Below are 19,808 nucleotides of genomic sequence, written 5' to 3' on the forward strand. Positions count from 1 at the left end.
GTTGTTTTCTCATCTTTAGTCTTCTTGGAAGACTTTTTCCTTTTCCTTGAAGGTCATTTTTTACTATTTTCTTATTGTAAAATATATCTCTCTTATGTTATTTATTCATTGTTCATGTGTTTGAAGTGAGCCAATGAGTTTATCAACCCATAAGGCTTTCAAGTATTTGGATTCTTCAATAAGATCCATAACTATATCAAAGGCTAGAATAAAATAATTTCTTTAAACTTTCTAGACTATGTTAGGATATTCCGACACATAGGAAATAGTTAAGTATAACTTGGTCTAGTGTAGAGTTAGGTAAAGTGTGTTTATTTACCATGTACTTTTGTAACTTACAATATGAAGGTCATGATATGTTTTGGACATGAAGTGATTCAACGGTTCATTCTCTCCTCGGTATTACCAACACTTGATCCATGGCTTAACACTCGATTGGTCCATGATATCTATTTAAAGAGCATGGAGGGTTATTTGTAGGGTGACCGTTCATGAGAGAAGTTTATGTAAATTTTCTTTCTTTTATTAATAAATTCCCTGAAGTGGCCGCGTTGGCTCAGGCCATGGACTATTTCCCTCTTTGAGGGTTTTAACCACGTCAAGAATACCAGTGTATTGATTTGTGATTTGTTTGTGAGAGATATCCTTTGGTGTTCTATCTGAGGAACTTACCCTGTAAATTCCTATATGGTATCAAAGATATTTGAGAGTCGCATGCATTGGTGATTCAAATCCGAAGCCGGTACAACTGCATCCGACTGTCGTTTCCTAGATCTATTGTTTCTTACCACTTTCGGGCCGAGATGACTGCTCTATTGTGTTAGTAGAATCTGTTCCAGTGAGGAACCCCTTTCGTTTCATGCGAAAAGGTTTCTGGTAGCCCTAGCTACGTCATTTTTAAGATTTGGAGGTATACAATGCTTATTTGCAGTTTTAGTTATTCATCTCTCTCGTTATTTTGGTTTATTTAGCTCTCTATTTTTTATTACCGGATCTATACCTTTCATTTCTGCGTATGCTCTTTTCCCCATGACTTTGTGCGATCTGGGCAAATCAGAAACAGAAAGGAAGAAATATTCTCATGCGTATGCTCTTTTCCGTCGTGCCTTAGTGTGATTTCGAAAAAATAGAAACATTGAGAAAAATATTTAATTTCTTACGAAAGATAACTTCAAGCCATAAGGTTTGGTTTTTTTGCATGTTCGCGTTGGGTTGTGTGGTTTTTGTTTTGTAGGCAAAAAGGGTATTTTCAAGTAAGCACACATCCCAAAGCTTCAATGACTAAAAAAAACCCTTCTTCTTTTCCAAAAATGACTAAACTTTTAAACTAACTCACTTGGTCCAAAGTTACTTTATGAGAATAAAGGCCTTGGGTTCAAGTCTTTCTTTTGGTTGGGTTACTTTTTCAAAAAGCACATGTGACTAATGTTTTAAAACTACTTTATGTAAAAGTGTTCTCACCCATTATAAAAAGTGAGTCACTTATAATTATAAAGTCTCTTTATCTTTTATTTAAGTTACAATTTAGTGAGTAGCTCTAAAGTACAATTGTAAAAGTGACTTTCACTTATTTATAAAAGTGGGTCACATATATATTTTTTTAAAGTGAGCTAATTAGATTAAGTTTGGAAGGTGGGGTGGGAAAGGGTTAAATATAACATTATCATTCACTTCCTCACATTCACGCACTTCGTCGACATCTTCAACAACTTTTCTTAAAAAATCCATAACTTCTTCATCCGGAAGCCGTTTTTAGAGCCATTTTTTTTTAATCGGCCTATTTTTCAGGATCTTTCCATCGGGACACTTAGTTTCAGCATCTACATCTTCAATTTTTGTTAAAATGGAAATTCCATGCCAAGTTATTCTTGGTAGCACCAACGACTTCCAATGGTGGTCCTACATTATGGATTTACTTAAAAGTAAAGGTCTTTACAGAATAGCCTCAGGCCAAGAAACTAAACCTAAAGATGAAGATAAGGTAGCCAAATGAGAAAATAGGCAAGATCAAGCACGTGGGTTAATAGGGATGTCTATTTCTCCAGACCTTAGATTCCATATCGCAGAACTTGATACCCCTAATGAAGCAATGAAACAACTCACTAAAGCTTTTGGAATTAAAAATGAAATTAGAGCCCATCAACTCGAAAATGAGTTGTTTACATTGGACCCCATTATTTTTTCTTCCATTGAAGATTTTTTGTCCAATTTCAAGACCCTTAGACTTCTCTTGGAAGGTGTTAAGGTTAAGAAAGAAGATGGTAGCCTTATCTATTCCATTCTTACTAGGTTGGAACCGACCTACTTTGTGTTTGTTTTCACCTTCCATTCTACTAGAGAAGTCTTCATTTCTCAAAGACAAAACTACAAGTCCCCCTCTTTTGATACCTTTTTTGATTCTTTAATAAGAGAACAAGAAAAACTCTTACATCTTGGTCTTCTTAATCTTGGAAACTCTTCTAAGAAAGCCTTAATCACCCAGCAACAACCAAATTCAAAGAATCCTAAGTAGTATCCTAAAAAGAATGGTCCTAAACCAAACAAGGGTCCTAAGCAATTTCAGTCTCAAAATGAAAAATCAATTCAACAAAATGATAAGGAAAATAAAAACAAAGGGAAGAAGACTGATAGACATTGCAATTTTTATAATTGAGATGGCCACTTAGAATCCAAATGCTTTAAGAAGATGGAAGCCTTGGAAGCAACAATGAAGAAGCATAACATCCATTTGGAGCATTCTTCAACTTCAACTTCATCTTTAGGAATAACACTTTCTGCATGTGGCTATCAAGCATCTTGGTCTGGTTATGCACTAAATGTATCTTCTTCTTCTCATTCTCATCCGTGGCTCATTGATTTTGGAGCTTCTTATCACATGGCCAAAAACAAAGCCATGTGTTCTTCTTTAAATGATTGCAACACCAAAAATATATATGTTGGTGATGATAGATCTCTTAGTGTTGTAGGGGCTGGAACTATTCATCTGGACAATGGTCAATTTAATAATGTATTATGTGTTCCAACCTTATCCTACAACCTTCTATCAGTGTATCAGATAACTCATTCAGGTGAAGGTAAAATCGTTGAATTTTCACCTCATGATGTTGTAATTAAGGACCTAAAGATCCTAAACAGATTTTAGCTACTGGCATTGTTGATGATTCTACAAAGTTATATAAGTTTAACAACTTTGGGTCATCAACTCTTCCCTCAGTATTTGTTTCTCATAATGATGAAGTGAGAAAAGTTTGGCATGAGCAATTTGGTCACTTAAACTATTGCTCCCTTCAAAATCTATGTAAAGAAAATATGGTGACAGGTCTTCCTATGTTATCTTGCAGAGATGGTGTTTTTTCTGGATGTGTACTCGAAAAAAATCATTGAGATAGTTTTAAAAAACATTCCTCTTGGCATGCCTCAGCCCCTTTACAACTTTTTCATAACGATTTATGTGGTCCACTTCTTGTTGTTTCATTCTCTGGCTACAAGTGTTTCTTAAGTTTCATTGATGATTTATCTAGATGCACTTGGGTATACTTCTTAAAACTCAAGAGTGAAGTATTTAACATGTTCTTGGCCTTTAAGGCCATTGTTGAGAAACAATCTGGACATTAAATTCTTAAGATAAGATCTAATAATGGCGGAGAATATGTTAACAACAAATTCATCAACTTTTTCACTGAGCATGGAATTAAAATGCAATATGCTGTTCCATATACTCCACAACAAAATGGTGTAGCTAAAAGGAAGAATCACACCTTAAAAGGAAATGGCTAATTGTATGCTTCAATCTAAAGGACTTAGTCCTAATTTTTTGGCCTAAGCAATTGACTGTGCAAATTACATAGTAAATCACACTCCTACTAAGGTTTTAAAGAATATCACTCCAAAAGAAGCATGGAGCTGAATTAAACCAGATGTAAGTCACTTTCATGTTTTTGGAAGTGAAGCATGGGCCTATATTCTAGATGACAAACATAAAACTTTAGTACGTAAGAGTGAAAAGGTATTTTTTTTGGATATTTTGAAGATGTTAAAGGATATAGAGTTATTCCACTTAAGTCCAAAAATGTTATCATTAAAAGAGACGTAAATTTTGCTGAAAATATATTGGCCTACGAGCCTAGTTTGGCGGATGTGCTACCTCTATCCATCCCTTCTACGTCTGAAAATATTTCTTCTTCAGATGATGATAGCGAGGATGACATTCTTCCCCCACCTTCTCAGGATCCTCCTTCAACTCCTCAACTTCCAAAATGGGTCCGTGCTACTCGGGATATAGCAGGTTCTCTTGCAGGCGATCCTACAGATCAACGATGTACACATTCTTAGTTCAATAAAGCCTCTTCTCTACTAGCTCAAGCTCCAATGAATTATGATCCTGACACCTTTGCAGAAGCTTCAGACCATCCAGATTGGGACACAACTATGAATGAAGAATATCGTTCATTATTGGCAAATGATACATGGGATCTTATTCCTCTTCCAAAGGGACGAAAACTTGTTAGATGCAAATGGGTTTACAGAACCAAGTATAGACCAGATGGAAAAGTTGATAAACATAAAGCTCGTCTTGTTGGTAAGGGTTTTGCACAAGTTGAAGGCATTGACTATACTGAAACCTTCTCCCCTATTGCAAAAATGAACTCTATCTGCCTTGTTCTTTCCCTTGTTGCCTCTTTCAAATGAGAAGTCCATCAGATGGATGTTAAATCTGCCTTTTTGCATGGGACCTTGCATGAAGAAATCTATATGGAACAACCTCCTGGATTTATACAACCAGACTCCAACCTTGTATGTCGGCTTAAGAAATCCCTTTATGGTCTCAAGCAAGCCCCTCGGGCTTGGTATGCCAAAATGGATAGCTTTCTTTTAGAGACTGAATTTTCTAGGTGTCATTCTAACAATACTGTCTACACCAAGAAAGTGTGTAAGTATCTTACCATTATTTTTCTTTATGTTGATGATCTTATATTTACTAGTAGTGATCCCAACCTTATAAACCATGTGAAGTCCAGCCTTAAAAAGCAGTTTGAAATGATAGACTTAGGACACTTGCATTATTTTCTTGGTCTTCAAGTTTTGCAATCCAAGGAAGGTATTTCCCTTTCCAAGTCCAAGTATGCATGTGATCTTCTACGCCACTTTCACATGGAAGACTATAAGCCAACCCCTTCTCCCTTTCAGCCTGGAGCCAAAATTTCAGTCACTTGTACTTCTCCTAAAGTTGATTCTACCTTATACCATTAGCTTGTAGGAAAATTTTTGTATCCGACCCATACTCGTCCTGACCTTTCCTTTGTTGTTGGCCTTATTGCACGCTTTATGCAAAACCCACATGAAAGTCATTGGAAAGAAGCTAAAAGAAGACTTTGTTATGTTTGAGTTACAGTTCAGTTTGGAATTCATTACAGTTCAGAAAAATCTCCTCTATTGGTTGGTTTCACTGATTCCAATTGGGCTGGTGACCCTGATGATCGGAAGTTTACTGCAAGTTATGTGCTCACTATTGGTTCTAGACCTATTACATGGGCTTGTAAGAAACAAAGTGCCATTTCTCTTTCTTCGGTAGAAGTAGAGTATCGTGGCGCCATAGAAGCTAGTAAGGAAGCCCTGTGGCTTCGTCAGATCCTATCAGAGTTTGGCTTCAGCAACAACATCTGACTACACTTTGGTGTGATAATCAAAGTGCCATTCAACTATGCAAAGATCCAGTCCAACATCAGTGCAGCAAACACATTGAAATACACATGCACTTCATCAGAGAGCTCATTCATGACCATGTTCTTGAAGTGTAATATTGTTCAACAGATGATCAAGTTGCACAAATATTTACAAAGGATCTCACAGAGGCGAAGTTTACTAAACTTCGATTTATGGTTGGATTTCAGGAAGTTTTCACTAAGGGGGGATAGGCTCTAATGCCTCCTTCCTTCTCCTATTGTATCATATTTGTACATCCTTATGTAGGTTTTAACCCTGTACAGAAATTACTCGCATACAAATTCTAAAACACAGAAAATAAACAATGCGAGAGCATAACACATAAAACACATATACACAAAGATTTTCCCTGGATCCCAAAATCGGGACTACCAGCTTGATTTTTCATTATGTTCCTTTCAATGTTATAATACATATTTATACATGCTGAAGCATCCAATACCATGGACCGAAAACCATCGCGTCCTATACCATGGACCGAAAACTGCCGCATCCAAAACCATGTGTGAAAATCATGCACAAAACCATTGGTGGGTCTGCCCAACCTAACATAGGGTCCAAAACCAAAATTTTCCGGGGTGCTACCCCAGACCCCATAAAGTGGGTTTACAGGTACACCTCAAACCCCCTGTGACCCCCCCGCTACACAATCGGCGCAACGAAGGGGGTGCTCCGTCCCCCCTCTAACCCCCCGGTTAACTACATCGGCTAGTCGTGGAAAGAATATAACACAATCCAACATTCTCCCACTTGTTTTTTTCTTTCCATAAGAGGCCACAAGAGAGCTTAGTCAGTTTTCCAGCCTTGAAACGCCCATTGTTTCTCTACACCAAGAGAACTTATCAGAGCTCACAGATTTTGTTAATGCATCTACAATATTCTTCAAAGTGTCCACCTTTACCAACAACACCTTTTTGTCTTCTATCATATCCCTCACAAAATGATACTGAACATCAATGTGCTTTGTCTTTGAATGATATGCAGAGTTCTTTGCCAAGAAAGTTTCACTTTGGCTGTCATAGTCTATCCTTATAGCTTCCTGTACTAACCCCATACTTGAACACAATCTCTGCAACCAAAATTCTTCCTTGCTTGCATGAGTGGTTGCCATGTATTCTGCCTCTATAGTTGATAGTTCCATTATAGATTGTTTCTTACTCATCCAATTGACCGCACCTCTAAATAGGTTAAACACATACCCACTTGTAGATCTTCTCTGATCCAGATCTCCAGCCCAGTCTGCATCAACAAAGCCATGAATATCCAACACTCCATCTAATCCTGGTCTTCCTTGGTAGCACAAACCATAATCACTAGTGCCACACAAATACCTGAAAACCCGCTTCACTGCTGTCCAGTGCTCCTTCCCTAGTTTTGACATAAACTTGCTCAATACTCCCACTGCATGTGCAATGTCTGGTTTAGTAAAGACCATTGCATACATCAGGCTACCGACTGCACTTGCATATGGAACACGGGACATGTCCTCTTCCTCTTCTTGTGTCTTGGGACACTGTTCAACAGATACCCTCACACCTACAAGAATAAGAACCTTCACCGGTTTACTATCCTGCATATTAAACCTCTGCAATATTGTCTCAACATACTTCCTCTGGTTTAACCAGAGCTTCCTCTTTGTACGATCTCTTTTAATTTCCATGCCCAAATTATAGTTTACAACACCAATATCTTTCATGTCGAATTTGGAGGAAAATTGGGTCTTCAAATCTTGGATAATTTATTTATCATTTCCAACTAGCAACATATCATCCACATACAAGACCAAATAAATAACACAGTCACCAATTAATTTAAAATACACACAGTGATCTGCTTTTCTTCTAGTGAAGCCAAGTCCCATATAAATGTATCAAATTTCTGATAGCACATCCATGGTGACTGTTTTAACCCATACAGAAACTTCTTTAACTTACATACCAGTTCTTTCTTACCCTTCACCGCAAAGCCTTCATGTTGCTTCATGTAGATCTCCTCTTTCAGATCCTCGTGAAGAAATGTTGTCTTCACATCCATCTGTTTTACCTCAAAATCAAAAGCATTAGCAACAGATAAAAGTAATCTAATAGAAGTTACCTTAGCAACAGGAGAAAAAAGATCACCAAAATCAATTCTCAGCACCTGGGAATAACCTTTTGCTACCAACTGAGCTTTTTATTTCTCCACCTTTCCTTCTGCATTTGTCTTCTTCTTGAACATCCATTTGCTGCCAATGAGTTTCCTTCCAGCCAGCAACTCCACTAGATCCCAAGCCTCATTTTTGTGCAAAGATGCCATTTCATCAACCATGGCCTCTTCCAGAGTTTTCCATCCTCTGAATCCACTGCTTCCTTCACAGTTCTGGGATCATCATCAGTAACAAAAAAAGCAAAATTTGAATATAAAGCAAATGGACTATACATTTATGGTTGTCTTCTTTCTCAAACTGATCTTCCTCATAGCTGGAGTTTGTGGCTCTTCATCTTCTGATTACTCTGCTGCTGTAGAGTCTGATTCTTCCTCCTTTAGCTCAAACTCTATCTTCTCAGGTTCCTTTGGTTGGACTTCATGTTTAATAACATCTTTCACCTCTCTGAACACCACATCTCGGCTGTACACAACCTTCCTTGTCACTGGGTTCCAAAGCTTATAACCCTTTAAACCATACTTATACCCAATAAAGATGCACTTTTCAGATTTACTATCCAACTTGGTTCGTTTCTCCTTTGGAACATGTACATATGCATCACATCCAAATACCCTTAGATGTGAAAGAGAGGGTTTCTTACCGGTCAATACCTCTTGTGGAGTCTTATCCTCCAACACCGATGAAGGTGACTTGTTGACCAGGTAACATGCAGTATCCACCGCCTCTGCCCAGAATTCTTGTCCTAACCGGGAACCACTAAGCATGCTTCTTGTCCTTTCCATCAACGTCTTGTTCATTCTTTCTGCAACTCCATTTTGCTGAGGTGTATATGGAGTAGTCTTCTGCAATGCTATACCACACTTCTTGTAGAATTCTTCAAATTCCTTACTTCAAAACTCTCCACCATTATCTGTCCTCAACACCTTTATCTTCTTCTCTGTCTGGTTTTCCACTAGAGCCTTAAATTCTTTAAACCTGTCAAAGACTTCAGATTTCTTCTTAAGGAAATATATCTATGTATTCCTTGAGAAGTCATCTATAAATGATACATAGTACACAGACTTACCCAGTGATGGAACCTTCATAGGTCCAAACACATCACTGTGCACAAGTTCTAATATATGTTTCTCCCTCTTACTATTGCAGGGGAAACTAACTTGATTATGCTTCCCATATACACAATTTTCATAGAAATCAAAATCCAGAGAGCTATTACTCATACCTTCTACCATACCTTTACCATGAAGTATTCGAAGGCCCTTCTCTCCAATATGTCCAAGCCTTTGATGCCACAACATGGTCTTTTTTCCAGAGACCACTAGATTTTCTGCTCCACTTTCAGGAACCACAGAACTGTTGCACCCATCAATAACAGTACTACCTTGTAGCTTGTACAGAGTTCCAATCTAAACTCCCCACATCAATACCAATGCTCCCCGAACCATCTTGCAGGTATCCTTCTCGAACACTGTTTTTACACCTGCATCATCCAGCTTGCTAACAAAAATAAGATTTCTGGCTAATGCAAGAATATGCGAATACTCGGAAGTGTTTTAACCCTTCCACCTTGCGGCTTCAACTTTACTTTTCCATGACCAACCTGTCACCCCCCAAGAAGACATCACCACCATCATATTTCTCATACTCACAGAACCACTCTCTATGGGGAGTGAAGTGAAAGGATGCACCTGAGTCAATCAACCATGCCTCATGATCTACCTGTGTATTTGAAGAAGCCAAGTACACATCCACACCTTCATCTGAGGTGGTTTTCGCCTCTGCAGAAGGAGCATCATCAGATCCCTTTCCTTTATCAGGAGCTTTAGATTTACGATTCCTTTTGTAGTGCCCTTCCTTTCCGCATTTCCAACACACCACCTTTATAAGTTTTCCTAGAGATTTAGATCTCCCTCTAGATTTAGATCTCCCACTCGATGACTTATTTTTGTTTCTATTCTGGGACCGTCCTCGTACAGACAAGGCATCACCATTTTGGCTCTCCACATTTTTCCGTCTCATCTCCTCCGTTAGCAAGGCTTAGACTATTTCATCAAATTGCAAGGTAGTTTCATTGCTACCTATTGCAATAACTAGATTATCCCACGAATTTGGTAGAGAACACAACAAACTGATGCACTTATCTTCATCTGAAATTTTAATATCAACAAATGCTAACTGACTTACCACAATATTAAATGTGTTTAGATGCTTTGTCACCAAGTCTCCATCTTTCATCCTCAGGTTATACAACTTTTTCTGCGGGAACAATTTATTCACCAGAGACTTAGATTGGTACAAATTCCTTAACTTGTCCCACAAAGCCTTTGCCATAGCTTCCCCTGATAAATTCAGCAATACTGAATCCGAGACACACAATCGTATTGTGCTCTTTGCCTTCCAATCCAAATTCTTCCATTCTTCATCGGACACTCCCGTTGGTTTAGTACCCAGATCTACAGTGATCCACTGATCTTTATCCACCAACAGATCCTCCATCTTGAGTTTCCACAACTCAAAAATCTGACCATTAAATTTCTCGATCTCTATCTTTCCACTGCTCGCCATCTTCTTTCACCGCTAGAATCGATCTCATAGATCTCCCACTGAACAGGGTCTACCACAGGCTCAAGCGAAACCCCTCAGTAACAAAGGCATCCCCTTGAAGCCAAAACTGCTATGATACCAAATGTAGGTTTTAACCTTGTACAGAAATTACCCGCATATGAATTCTAAAACATAAAAAATAAAAAATGCAAGAGCATAACACATAAAACACATATACACAGAGATTTTCGCCTGGATCCCAAAACCGGGACTACCAGCTTGATTTTTCATTAAGTTCCTTTCAATGTTATTATACATATTTATACATGTCGAAGCATCCAATACCGTGGATCGAAAACCATTGATCCAAAAAACATGTGCGAAAATCATGCACAAAACCATAGGTGGGTCCGCCCAACCTAACATAGGGTCCAAAACCAAAATTTTCTGGGGCGCTGCCGTGGACCCCATAAAGTGGGGTTACGGGTACATCTCAAACCCCTTGTGACCACCCCCCCTGCTACACAATCGGCGCAACGAAGGGGGTGCTTCGCCCCCCTTCTAACCCCCTGGTTAACTACATGGGTTGGATTTCAGGAAGTTGTCACTAAGGGGGTGTGAGCACTTGAAATTTCACCTCAGGCTGAAAAAGGCAAACCTCAAAGCTACATCAAACCATTCAGCCTCGTAGCTAGCCCTACGGGGCAGGAGAAGGCTCTCTCCGGTCTATCTCGTAAAATCTCCAATAGATGAGATGACCAACAAGGTAACACTGATATTAGGCTAGTAAACTGATTATAAAGGTTGATTTGGGGATTTTTGGGGTTTTTGGTGGCAAATTGAGGAGCTGCAATTTAGGGTGCGGGGATTTGACACAGTTTCTGCAGGGGGGTCTTTGGGGCGAGGTAGGAGCCTGTATTGATGCCTTTAACTGAAATGAATGGTGAGGAATGAAAGATGAGGAGCTAAAGAGAGAAAACAATCACTTTGAATTCTCTTTAGACAGAAGAAAACATCGAAATTAAACAAATTTAAAAGCAGAGCATGAATTCATACTTTAACACTTCATTTGTTTAATGTGCAGCAGTAAATAAAGGAAATGAATCACATAACAAAGCTTACAAGAACATGAAGAAACACACCATCAACACATGAGTCCACAAGATTCCTAAAGATGACTGCAAAACCCTGGTCTTCCTTAGCCAAAAATTGCAGAGATACAAGTGATAATACAATGATAGCTTCTCCCTCAAGAGTCCAACCCTCCAACCCTTGAAAATGATTAAGAAAATACATAATATAGGCAAGCCAACCTCTTCCCTTGCCTCTAGGGGTCGAGCTCATCCTTCTAGGAGCTGTTTCAACCACTTCTAAACTAAGCACTACAATCTAGGCAGTCAAAACAACTTGCCTCTATAAGCTAGGAAACCAATCCATTCATTAAATATTTACCCTTTACATGAAAGAAACTTCTAGAAGAGTTAAACAAAAGTAAAAGTATCCAAAAAGTGTCACAATTACATCCAAGAGGACCACCATCAACCTCAAAAATTCAAACTGAGCGAAACTGCGTTTTCTGGGCTGAACTGGTCAAATCTGACACAATTTCCTCAACGGGTCGCGCACATTTTCTCAATGGGTCGTGCACTTTGGAGCTCTGTTTGGAGGCCTTCCCGGTGTCAGAATTGGGTGCAGGATAGCTCGTTAGAAAGGTATCTGAGTCTACTTTCCAACCCAACTAGAATTTGTGGATTTGGAGGTCATTTGCTTAGTCAAAAGTCAATTATCCCAAGACTGCTTCTGCAACTCAAAAAAGGGGCAGAAAGTCAAATTTTTCATGTATTTTGACCTTCTGGAGGCCCAAAACCCCATAAAAACTCAAGTCCATCCATAGGCATATGTAACTTTGCATGAAAAATCTAGAAATGCTGAGTTTTTACAAAACGGAGCTACGATGACAAAGGGTCTCACCAGGGGTGAGACCCGTTGAGAAGCCAAAACCTATAAATTTCCAAAAAATTCCAAAATTACCCAAAATTCTCAAAAAATTTTGGGATTTGTGCTGTAGCTGATGCTAGTGAGTGCCATGATCTTTGAGAGATGCCTCAGCCAAGATACGGAGTGGATTGGTTTTCTTCCTCCGCTTAAGAGCCTCGGATAACCTCCTTTGGAACATTTTCATTTTGGCCTTGCATACATGCATTCTTGCCCAATAGTGATTCTTCATGTTTCTCAGCAGCCTTTTCTCTTGGTTGGCCTTAGCCAACAACCTCTCCAAGTGAGCATTCTCCTGAATGAGCATTGACTCTCGGTCAGCAGGCAATGGATCACCGGGTCTTCTACGGTTCAAGACTCGGTCGCTACGAATCCTCCATAGCTCATCAAGTGCTTTCTCATCCTCCAATTGTTTATTCCGCTGCTCCAGGTAAGTAATAGTCCATTGAGCACCCTCAAGTCTCCTCTGTAAAACATCATTTTCAGCCCTGAGATGCTGAATGATCTGCTTCGCCTCTTGGCTAGGAGAACTGACCTCAAGATCAATCACCGGACCCTCATGAATCATGGGCTCTTTGCCCCTCTGTGGTACCTGTGCTGGTGAAGAAAGCGAGGCCCCTTCCACTTGATGTGGAGATAACACTCGCTGAGCTGAAGATGAAGGCGAGACCCCTTCCACCTGCTGTGGAGATAGTACTCACCTAGCTGCAGCAAATAAGGCCCTCGGGCCTCTCTGATAAGTGACCAATGGAGGAGAGTTGACATGTCTGGTCTCAAGAATATCATGCTACTGTGATGGCCTTCCCTCCTCATGAACAACCTCAGGGGGTGAAAGGGATAACCTTGAGAGCAGCAAAACAAAACCCTATCTCTACTTGCATTTTGACATTTTTAAAGCAAATATACATGAACTTCTCATTTCAACTTGATGGCATTAAAACACATTTCCCATGCTCATTTTTCTCTATCAAGCAAAATACTTTGATGATCAGAGGCCTACCTACAACCTTGAAGAGATTTGGGGTCATTTGGAAGCTTACTGGCAAATTTCTGTTGAGAAATCCCCAACAGGTCGCGCCCCTCCCAACGGGTCGCGCACGTTGATTTTCTGAACTGCAGAAGGGCTCTCAACGGGTCGCGCACCACCCAACGGGTTGCTCTTTTGCAGGAGGATTTTGGAGGCCTTTACGGTGTCGGAATTAGGTGCATGATAGCTCGTTGAAAAGGTATTTTAGTCTACTTTCCAACCCAACTGGAATTTTTCAATTTGGAGTTCATTTGACTTGTCAAAAATCAAATCTCCCAAGACTGGTCAAAAAGTACCAAATGAGGCTGCCTCAAGGAAGAGTGCTGTTGCAGTCAACTTTTGAATGCCTTCATCAACCCCAAATTGAGCTCATGATAGCTCATTGGAAATATATTTGTGTCTAGTTATCATTTTACCCATCAAAAAAATCATTTGGCCAACCAAGCTAGGAGAAAACTTGATTTTCCCAAGGTCACTTCAGAGGTGTCTTTGATTCTCCTGAGGCAACGATATTCTTGACATTTCTCTCAAAACATGACACCTGTGAAAAAAGTGAAGGAGGTTTTTCTTCCTTGGCATGTTTTGGACAAAAACCTCTCTCCGTTTCCCAAAATTCATCTTTTATTGCTCTGAAACATCATTTGAGTGAAACTTGTCCCGATGTGTGAAACAAGGAATTTTGCCGAAATGAAGCGAAATGAAGGGGATAGGGGGCTTCTAAATTCTTGGGGAAATTTTTGGGAGTGGGGAGGGATGTTAAGAAGTAGGGGAAAGTGGAATCATGGAGATCGAGTGAGGGGAAGGGGTCCAAAAGGGCAAAACACAGGCCCAACCTAGAAAATTGTCAGGTTGAAGCTAGAAACTAGGGTTTGTGCAAAAATGAGGAATTTGGGGGATCTAAGGGATGGGAAGCATTTGATAGGGTATTTTAAGGATAGGGGAAGGTGTATGAACATCTGGATACAAGTTTTGCCGATGACTTGACCGTCCAAGAGAAATTGGCTTTCAAAACCCTAGGAGAGGGAAATGACCTTACCTAGGCACAACTGAAGCATGAATAAGGTGTAAAATGACTCGTTCAACATTGACATGATAATGACAACCCTATGAATGATGATAGGCTCAGCTGAATGATGACATGGACTGACATTTGGGCAAACCCTAGACCTAATGCCTAGTGACCAAATTTTGCTTGAAGACTCACTGAAATGACAAAATTTGACCTTGACACTCTGAGACCACTTTGTAAGAGAATATTTGATCACTGTAGGAAGGCTGGAAAGACTGACACTAATAGGGGGGATAGGCTCTAATGTCTCCTTCCTTCTCCTATTGTATCATATTTGTACATCCTTCAATCCTATTCCAAGTTGTTCTTAAGGGGGGATGTTAAGGATATTCCGTTGCGTAGGAAATATTTAAGTATAACTTGGTCTAGTGTAGAGTTAGGTAAAGTGTGTTTCTTTACTATGTACTTTTGTAACTTACAATCCAATGGTCACGATATGTTCTAGACATGAAGTGATCCGACAGTTCATTCTCTCCTTGGTATTAGCGACACTTGATCCATGGCTTAACACTCGATTGGTCCATGATCTCTATTTAAAGAGCATGGAGGGTCATTTGTAGGGTGACCATTCATGAGAGAAGCTTATGTAATTTTTCTTTCTTTCATAAATAAATTGTCTGAAATGGCCGCGTTGGCTTAAGCCGTGGACTGTTTCCCTTTTTGAGGGTGTATTGATTTGTGATCTGTTTGTGAGTGGTGTCCTTTGATATTCTATCTGAGGAACTTATCCTGTAAATTCCTATATACTATAGTATGATATGATAAGGTTTCTTATTGGATTTACAATTTCTATAATCTAGATGAAAAATTCCTAGATAAATTCTAATTTATTCATTAACAAACTCTTTAAAATGTGAAGTATAATAATATTGAGACTATATTTTATGTCCTTTGTAAAATATCTTAAGCTTCTCTACATTATGTAGTATTCCAATCCTTGGGAAAGTTTACTCATAATAACTTGTGAAAGACAGTTTTTTTTTAAATGGATATCTTTAACATATATATATATATATATAATATCTATATATTATAAAGAACTTGATCAATTATTATAATGTATTCATTTTCAACCAAATTTCCTAAATCCAATATTAAATGTAATCTCTTTTAACTTTAAATCTCATACCCCCATTATTAAAATCATAACCCCTTTTACTTTAAATTCCATAAATCATTATAATTACCCTACCTCTAAAATATTTTATTTTTACACATTGTCTCAACAAAAAAAAGGCTAACCAAAATTCTTTCTAAACTTACTATTTTATAATTTCATCTGCTCAATATCAATTGAAAATTAATTATTAAATTGTTATTTTGTATAAAATTATAATCAATTGTCATTTAAAACTTGAAATAATTTAAGTTTATAATTTCATCTGCTCAATATCAATTGAAAATTAACTATTAAATTGTTATTTTGTATAAAATTATAATCAAATGTCATTTAAAACTTGAAATAATTTGAAAATAATAAATGCTAAATTTAAAAATCAACATAAATCTAAAGTGATTTCAGTGTTACCGTTTATATATTTTATACTTGAATTTATAATTTGTACATAGAAATATAAACTTTTAAACATTAAACCTGCTTAAATTATACTCAAATTAATCCATTTTATTCCTGCAATATGTCTATATTTTTCAAAATAGACTTAATATAAATTTTATGTCTGAGTCTATTAATCAAACTTCCCCAATGATATCTTCAGTTTATCTTGCCTCCTACTTGAAAGCAGTGGTTTCATTTACAGTCTTTTATGTATAAAATATAGAATTTATCAAACAGTAAAGGCATCGTTATTTTAAACATATGGCTTCTGAATCTTTGGTCTGTTTTTTAATATCTTCTTAAATAGATTAAACATATTACTGCATTGGATGGGTTTTATGTACAGCCTTTGCTCTGTGTGCGCAATGCAGAATGCATCAGACCAGAAAAGGGAAATGTCAATATCATTCGTGTACCTCAATATAGTAGGAAGTGAAAGTGCCATTCAGTACGTAGAACTGTCAGCTTCCACAAACCTCACAAACGTAATCTTTGTTTATAAGAATCACTGGCGAAGTTATACAACATTGTGATATCACAAAATAATAATTCATCTAGAGCCAAAACTGTTCTGATCTTATGATAACCTCACAGATAATGTAGCTGTATACATATATGGATGACAACTGAATAAACCAACCACAAGTGGTATTCTGTAAGAAATTTCTTACTGATCAGTTCAGTTGTTAATGGGTACTCTATATTATTTTCCTCTATGAAGCTTTTGATGGGCAGCATGGATATTATAGATACCTCCTAATTGCTCTCTTCTCATAGATTGAACACAGCAGTAAATTTATAGAATGTTCAGGAGGCAGCAATCTATAATCTGAAAATAAATTTAGATTAGAAGACATTAATAATACGCTATGATCACATTTAGACATGAACAAGTCCACACGATAGAGCCATCAGCAACACTGCTGCTTCCTCCTCATCCTGTGCAAAAACCCTTTGGAATGCAGAATGGGAACTGTTAGTTTCCAGATGAATAGGGCTGGCAGAGAACTTTTGTAACGATGGGATTGATAGTTTGCTTCGTTTCTTGAAATGCACATTAAACTTTTCTGCCCTTTCCTCTCGATTATCAGCCAGCTTCCTTTTGGGGGATGTGGAATTACAAGCTTCTGCTGCAATGTGATCGTTGTTCCCAAATGCAGAGAGGGCTCGCCTGGCCTTTCTGTATCGTATCCCGCACGCATTGCACAATGACTGTAAAATCCAAGTCCATGAAAACAAATTACTTATGAACAGATTGACTACAAGATTTCATCAACATAATTGGGTTTTAAAACTGTTAAGATAATGAGAACGTGACAGGATTTACTAAGCTTCATAGCCATAGGAAAAAGAAACTGAGAGAAAGGTTATTTGATGGAAAACTTAGTTTTGAAAAATGAGAGAGGGTGATTAGAATTAGATTTTATGGAAACTTAATTTTATCTGAATATGCACACTTTTATAATTTTATTTAAATATTCAATTCATTGTAATTAGAGTAGTTATAACTGAATAGATTTATTGTTAAATCAAATATAAACATTTACTTACAATCAAGCTACCATCAATGACAACCTCATAATCACAACCCCAGCCCCATAATCAGGATAGCCATAATCAACTAGATAGGTTTACTATTAAGCACTTGTAGATATTTACTTGCAAAGCAACTACATCTTACACTCATATCATAGTTAGGATCAATCACAACTTATTATAATGAGAGTAGCCATACTCAACTAGCTGATAGGTTTACTATTAATCACTTGTAAACATTTACTTACAAAGAAACTGACTTATCCTCATATCATAGTTACTATTAATCACAACCCATTATTAATGACTTGTAAACATTTACTTACAAAGAAACTGACTTATCCTCATATCATGGTTACGATTAATCACAACCCATTATAATGAGAGTAGCCATAGTCAAATAAATAGGTTTACCATTAAGCACCTGTAAACATTTACTTACAAAGCGACCAAGTCTTACACTCAATCACAACCTAAGGTGATTTAAAAAAGATTAAAACTATTACAATACACCAAACACAAGTTTATCCAACTATTTACCATTATATTTATTTCACATACAGTTGCCAATACAAGATTTTGCACAAAGAAGGAGAACCCTAAAAGCAAACATTGGTTGGTATGGAGAGAGGAGCTTACCTTGGGACCTTGTGGACCACTTCTCCAGAGAGGTGTCTTGGTGGTCTTGCAATCAACACAGACCCTGGGGACATTATTCCTAGAACCTCCAACGCCATGGTGGTTTAGTTGAGTTTCTGCAATAGAGTCCTTGGCTGATGATGAAACACTTGTTCCTAATTTTGGCCACTCTTGAAGATTCTCCTCATTACTAAACAACGTCCTACTTTTAGAAGCAGCAGAACGAACCCAACTCATCTCTCTCTGCGCAACAGGAAATCCTCCTCGACTCAAGTAGTTCCCTACTACATCCAGCCTCGCAGAGGACTCTCCAATTTCAGCATCACTGGACTGAAAGTGGGCAGTACCTGATCTGTTGAGAATTAGGGCTGCATCTTTCCCAGCTTCATGTGGAGACCAGGTACCGATCATCTCGTCTTCAGATGCCAAAGAAGAATAGTTATATTGAAGCTGGCCAATATTCACATATGGATCAGTTTGATGATCAATACCAGCTGCTGCAGTTTTTTCTGACACTGAATTAAGCCTCATACCTTCCAGCTCCACGTGATTTGTCACATATAAATTATCGTCTTTGTGATCCACCAAGCCATTGCCTAGTGACAAACTAGCTGCTGAACTTCTAGGGCTGCAGCCATGATCATGGACTGATCCCAGAACCATCTTAACCTCGCTGGTGGCCTCACAACCTTCTGATCCTTCAGAATTCAGAACTCCTGAACCAAATGGGTAGGTCTCCATTGCAGGTCGGAGAGCTAATTCTAAACAGTTCCCTTGCTGATCATCGTGCTCTCTGCAAAAATTCTCCCAACCAGTCTGAGCCATGAAGTGCAGAGACTATAGCATGATCGTTTTCTTTCAAATTTGAATCAAAACACAATATATATCTATGTGACTCCAACCAACCCTAGAAAAGATTCAAGGCTACGGACAGAAAACCTAATACTTAGGACTGCGGTCGAATATTACGCCTTGCAAATTCGATTCTTGCAATCCATGAAAATAGTGACAATTTTTTCTGATAACAATAAGCTATGAAACTAATAGTATCCAAGTCTTGACCATACATAAATAGGTTGAACATAACAATCATGATAACAAAACAAGGTACGATAACAACCAACGTGTCAAGAGTTGGTCGATGCCAGAAAACCAGGATAAGGGCCGAAAAAAAACTATTAAAAATATATTAAAAAAAAATTCAAGATATGGAGAATGAAGGGTATTAAATAAATAGAATCCACACGACAGAAGAAAAGGAAAGAATATTCTAGATAAATCTAAAAGCGAAGGGTGGAGAATGCATGAGCCGTGGAAGGCACGGGATCGTTAGCCCATCCCAAGTAAAAATATCGAGAAATCCTGAGAAGAGAAAATTTTGAAGTCTGTCCTTCACGTGAATTGATAAGAGGTCAAAGACAAATTTACTTACAGGGACAGCATATAGAAAGAGCAGGTGTGTGACTGTGAGGAGATAACGCGCACTAAGCGACAGGTTTCCATTCTGTCGCTTTGACACGACAAGATTAACTCCATCCATTCCCACCACATCACACCTTCGTTTGGGCAG

General features: G+C 38.2%; 1 protein-coding gene across 1 annotated transcript; it reads right to left on the reverse strand.

Annotated features, from left to right (window-relative positions):
- Positions 1-16,618: 16,618 nt before the first annotated feature.
- Positions 16,619-19,294, reverse strand: LOC149186051 (uncharacterized). Its single transcript, XM_089410869.1, has 2 exons — positions 18,239-19,294; positions 16,619-17,275 (listed from the first exon to the last, which is right to left on the reverse strand). Exons 1-2 carry the CDS (start codon positions 19,061-19,063, stop codon positions 16,943-16,945), a joined length of 1,158 nt encoding a protein of 385 aa, XP_089266995.1. The 5' UTR covers positions 19,064-19,294; the 3' UTR covers positions 16,619-16,942.
- Between the last annotated feature and the right edge of the window lie 514 nt (positions 19,295-19,808).

This window comes from Pinus tabuliformis, chromosome 3_1 (assembly GCF_031772625.1).
Source record: "Pinus tabuliformis cultivar Carrire ecotype Pingquan chromosome 3_1, CPIR1, whole genome shotgun sequence".
NCBI classification, from domain to species: Eukaryota; Viridiplantae; Streptophyta; class Pinopsida; order Pinales; family Pinaceae; genus Pinus; species Pinus tabuliformis.

Excerpts from the sequence above, each read along its gene's own strand:
- LOC149186051 (XM_089410869.1), bottom strand. The coding sequence starts at position 19,063 with ATGGCTCAGACTGGTTGGGAGAATTTTTGCAGAGAGCACGATGATCAG. Across the intron at positions 17,276-18,238 it reads GTGGTCCACAAGGTCCCAAG|TCATTGTGCAATGCGTGCGG; the intron begins GTAAGCTCCTCT and ends TGGATTTTACAG.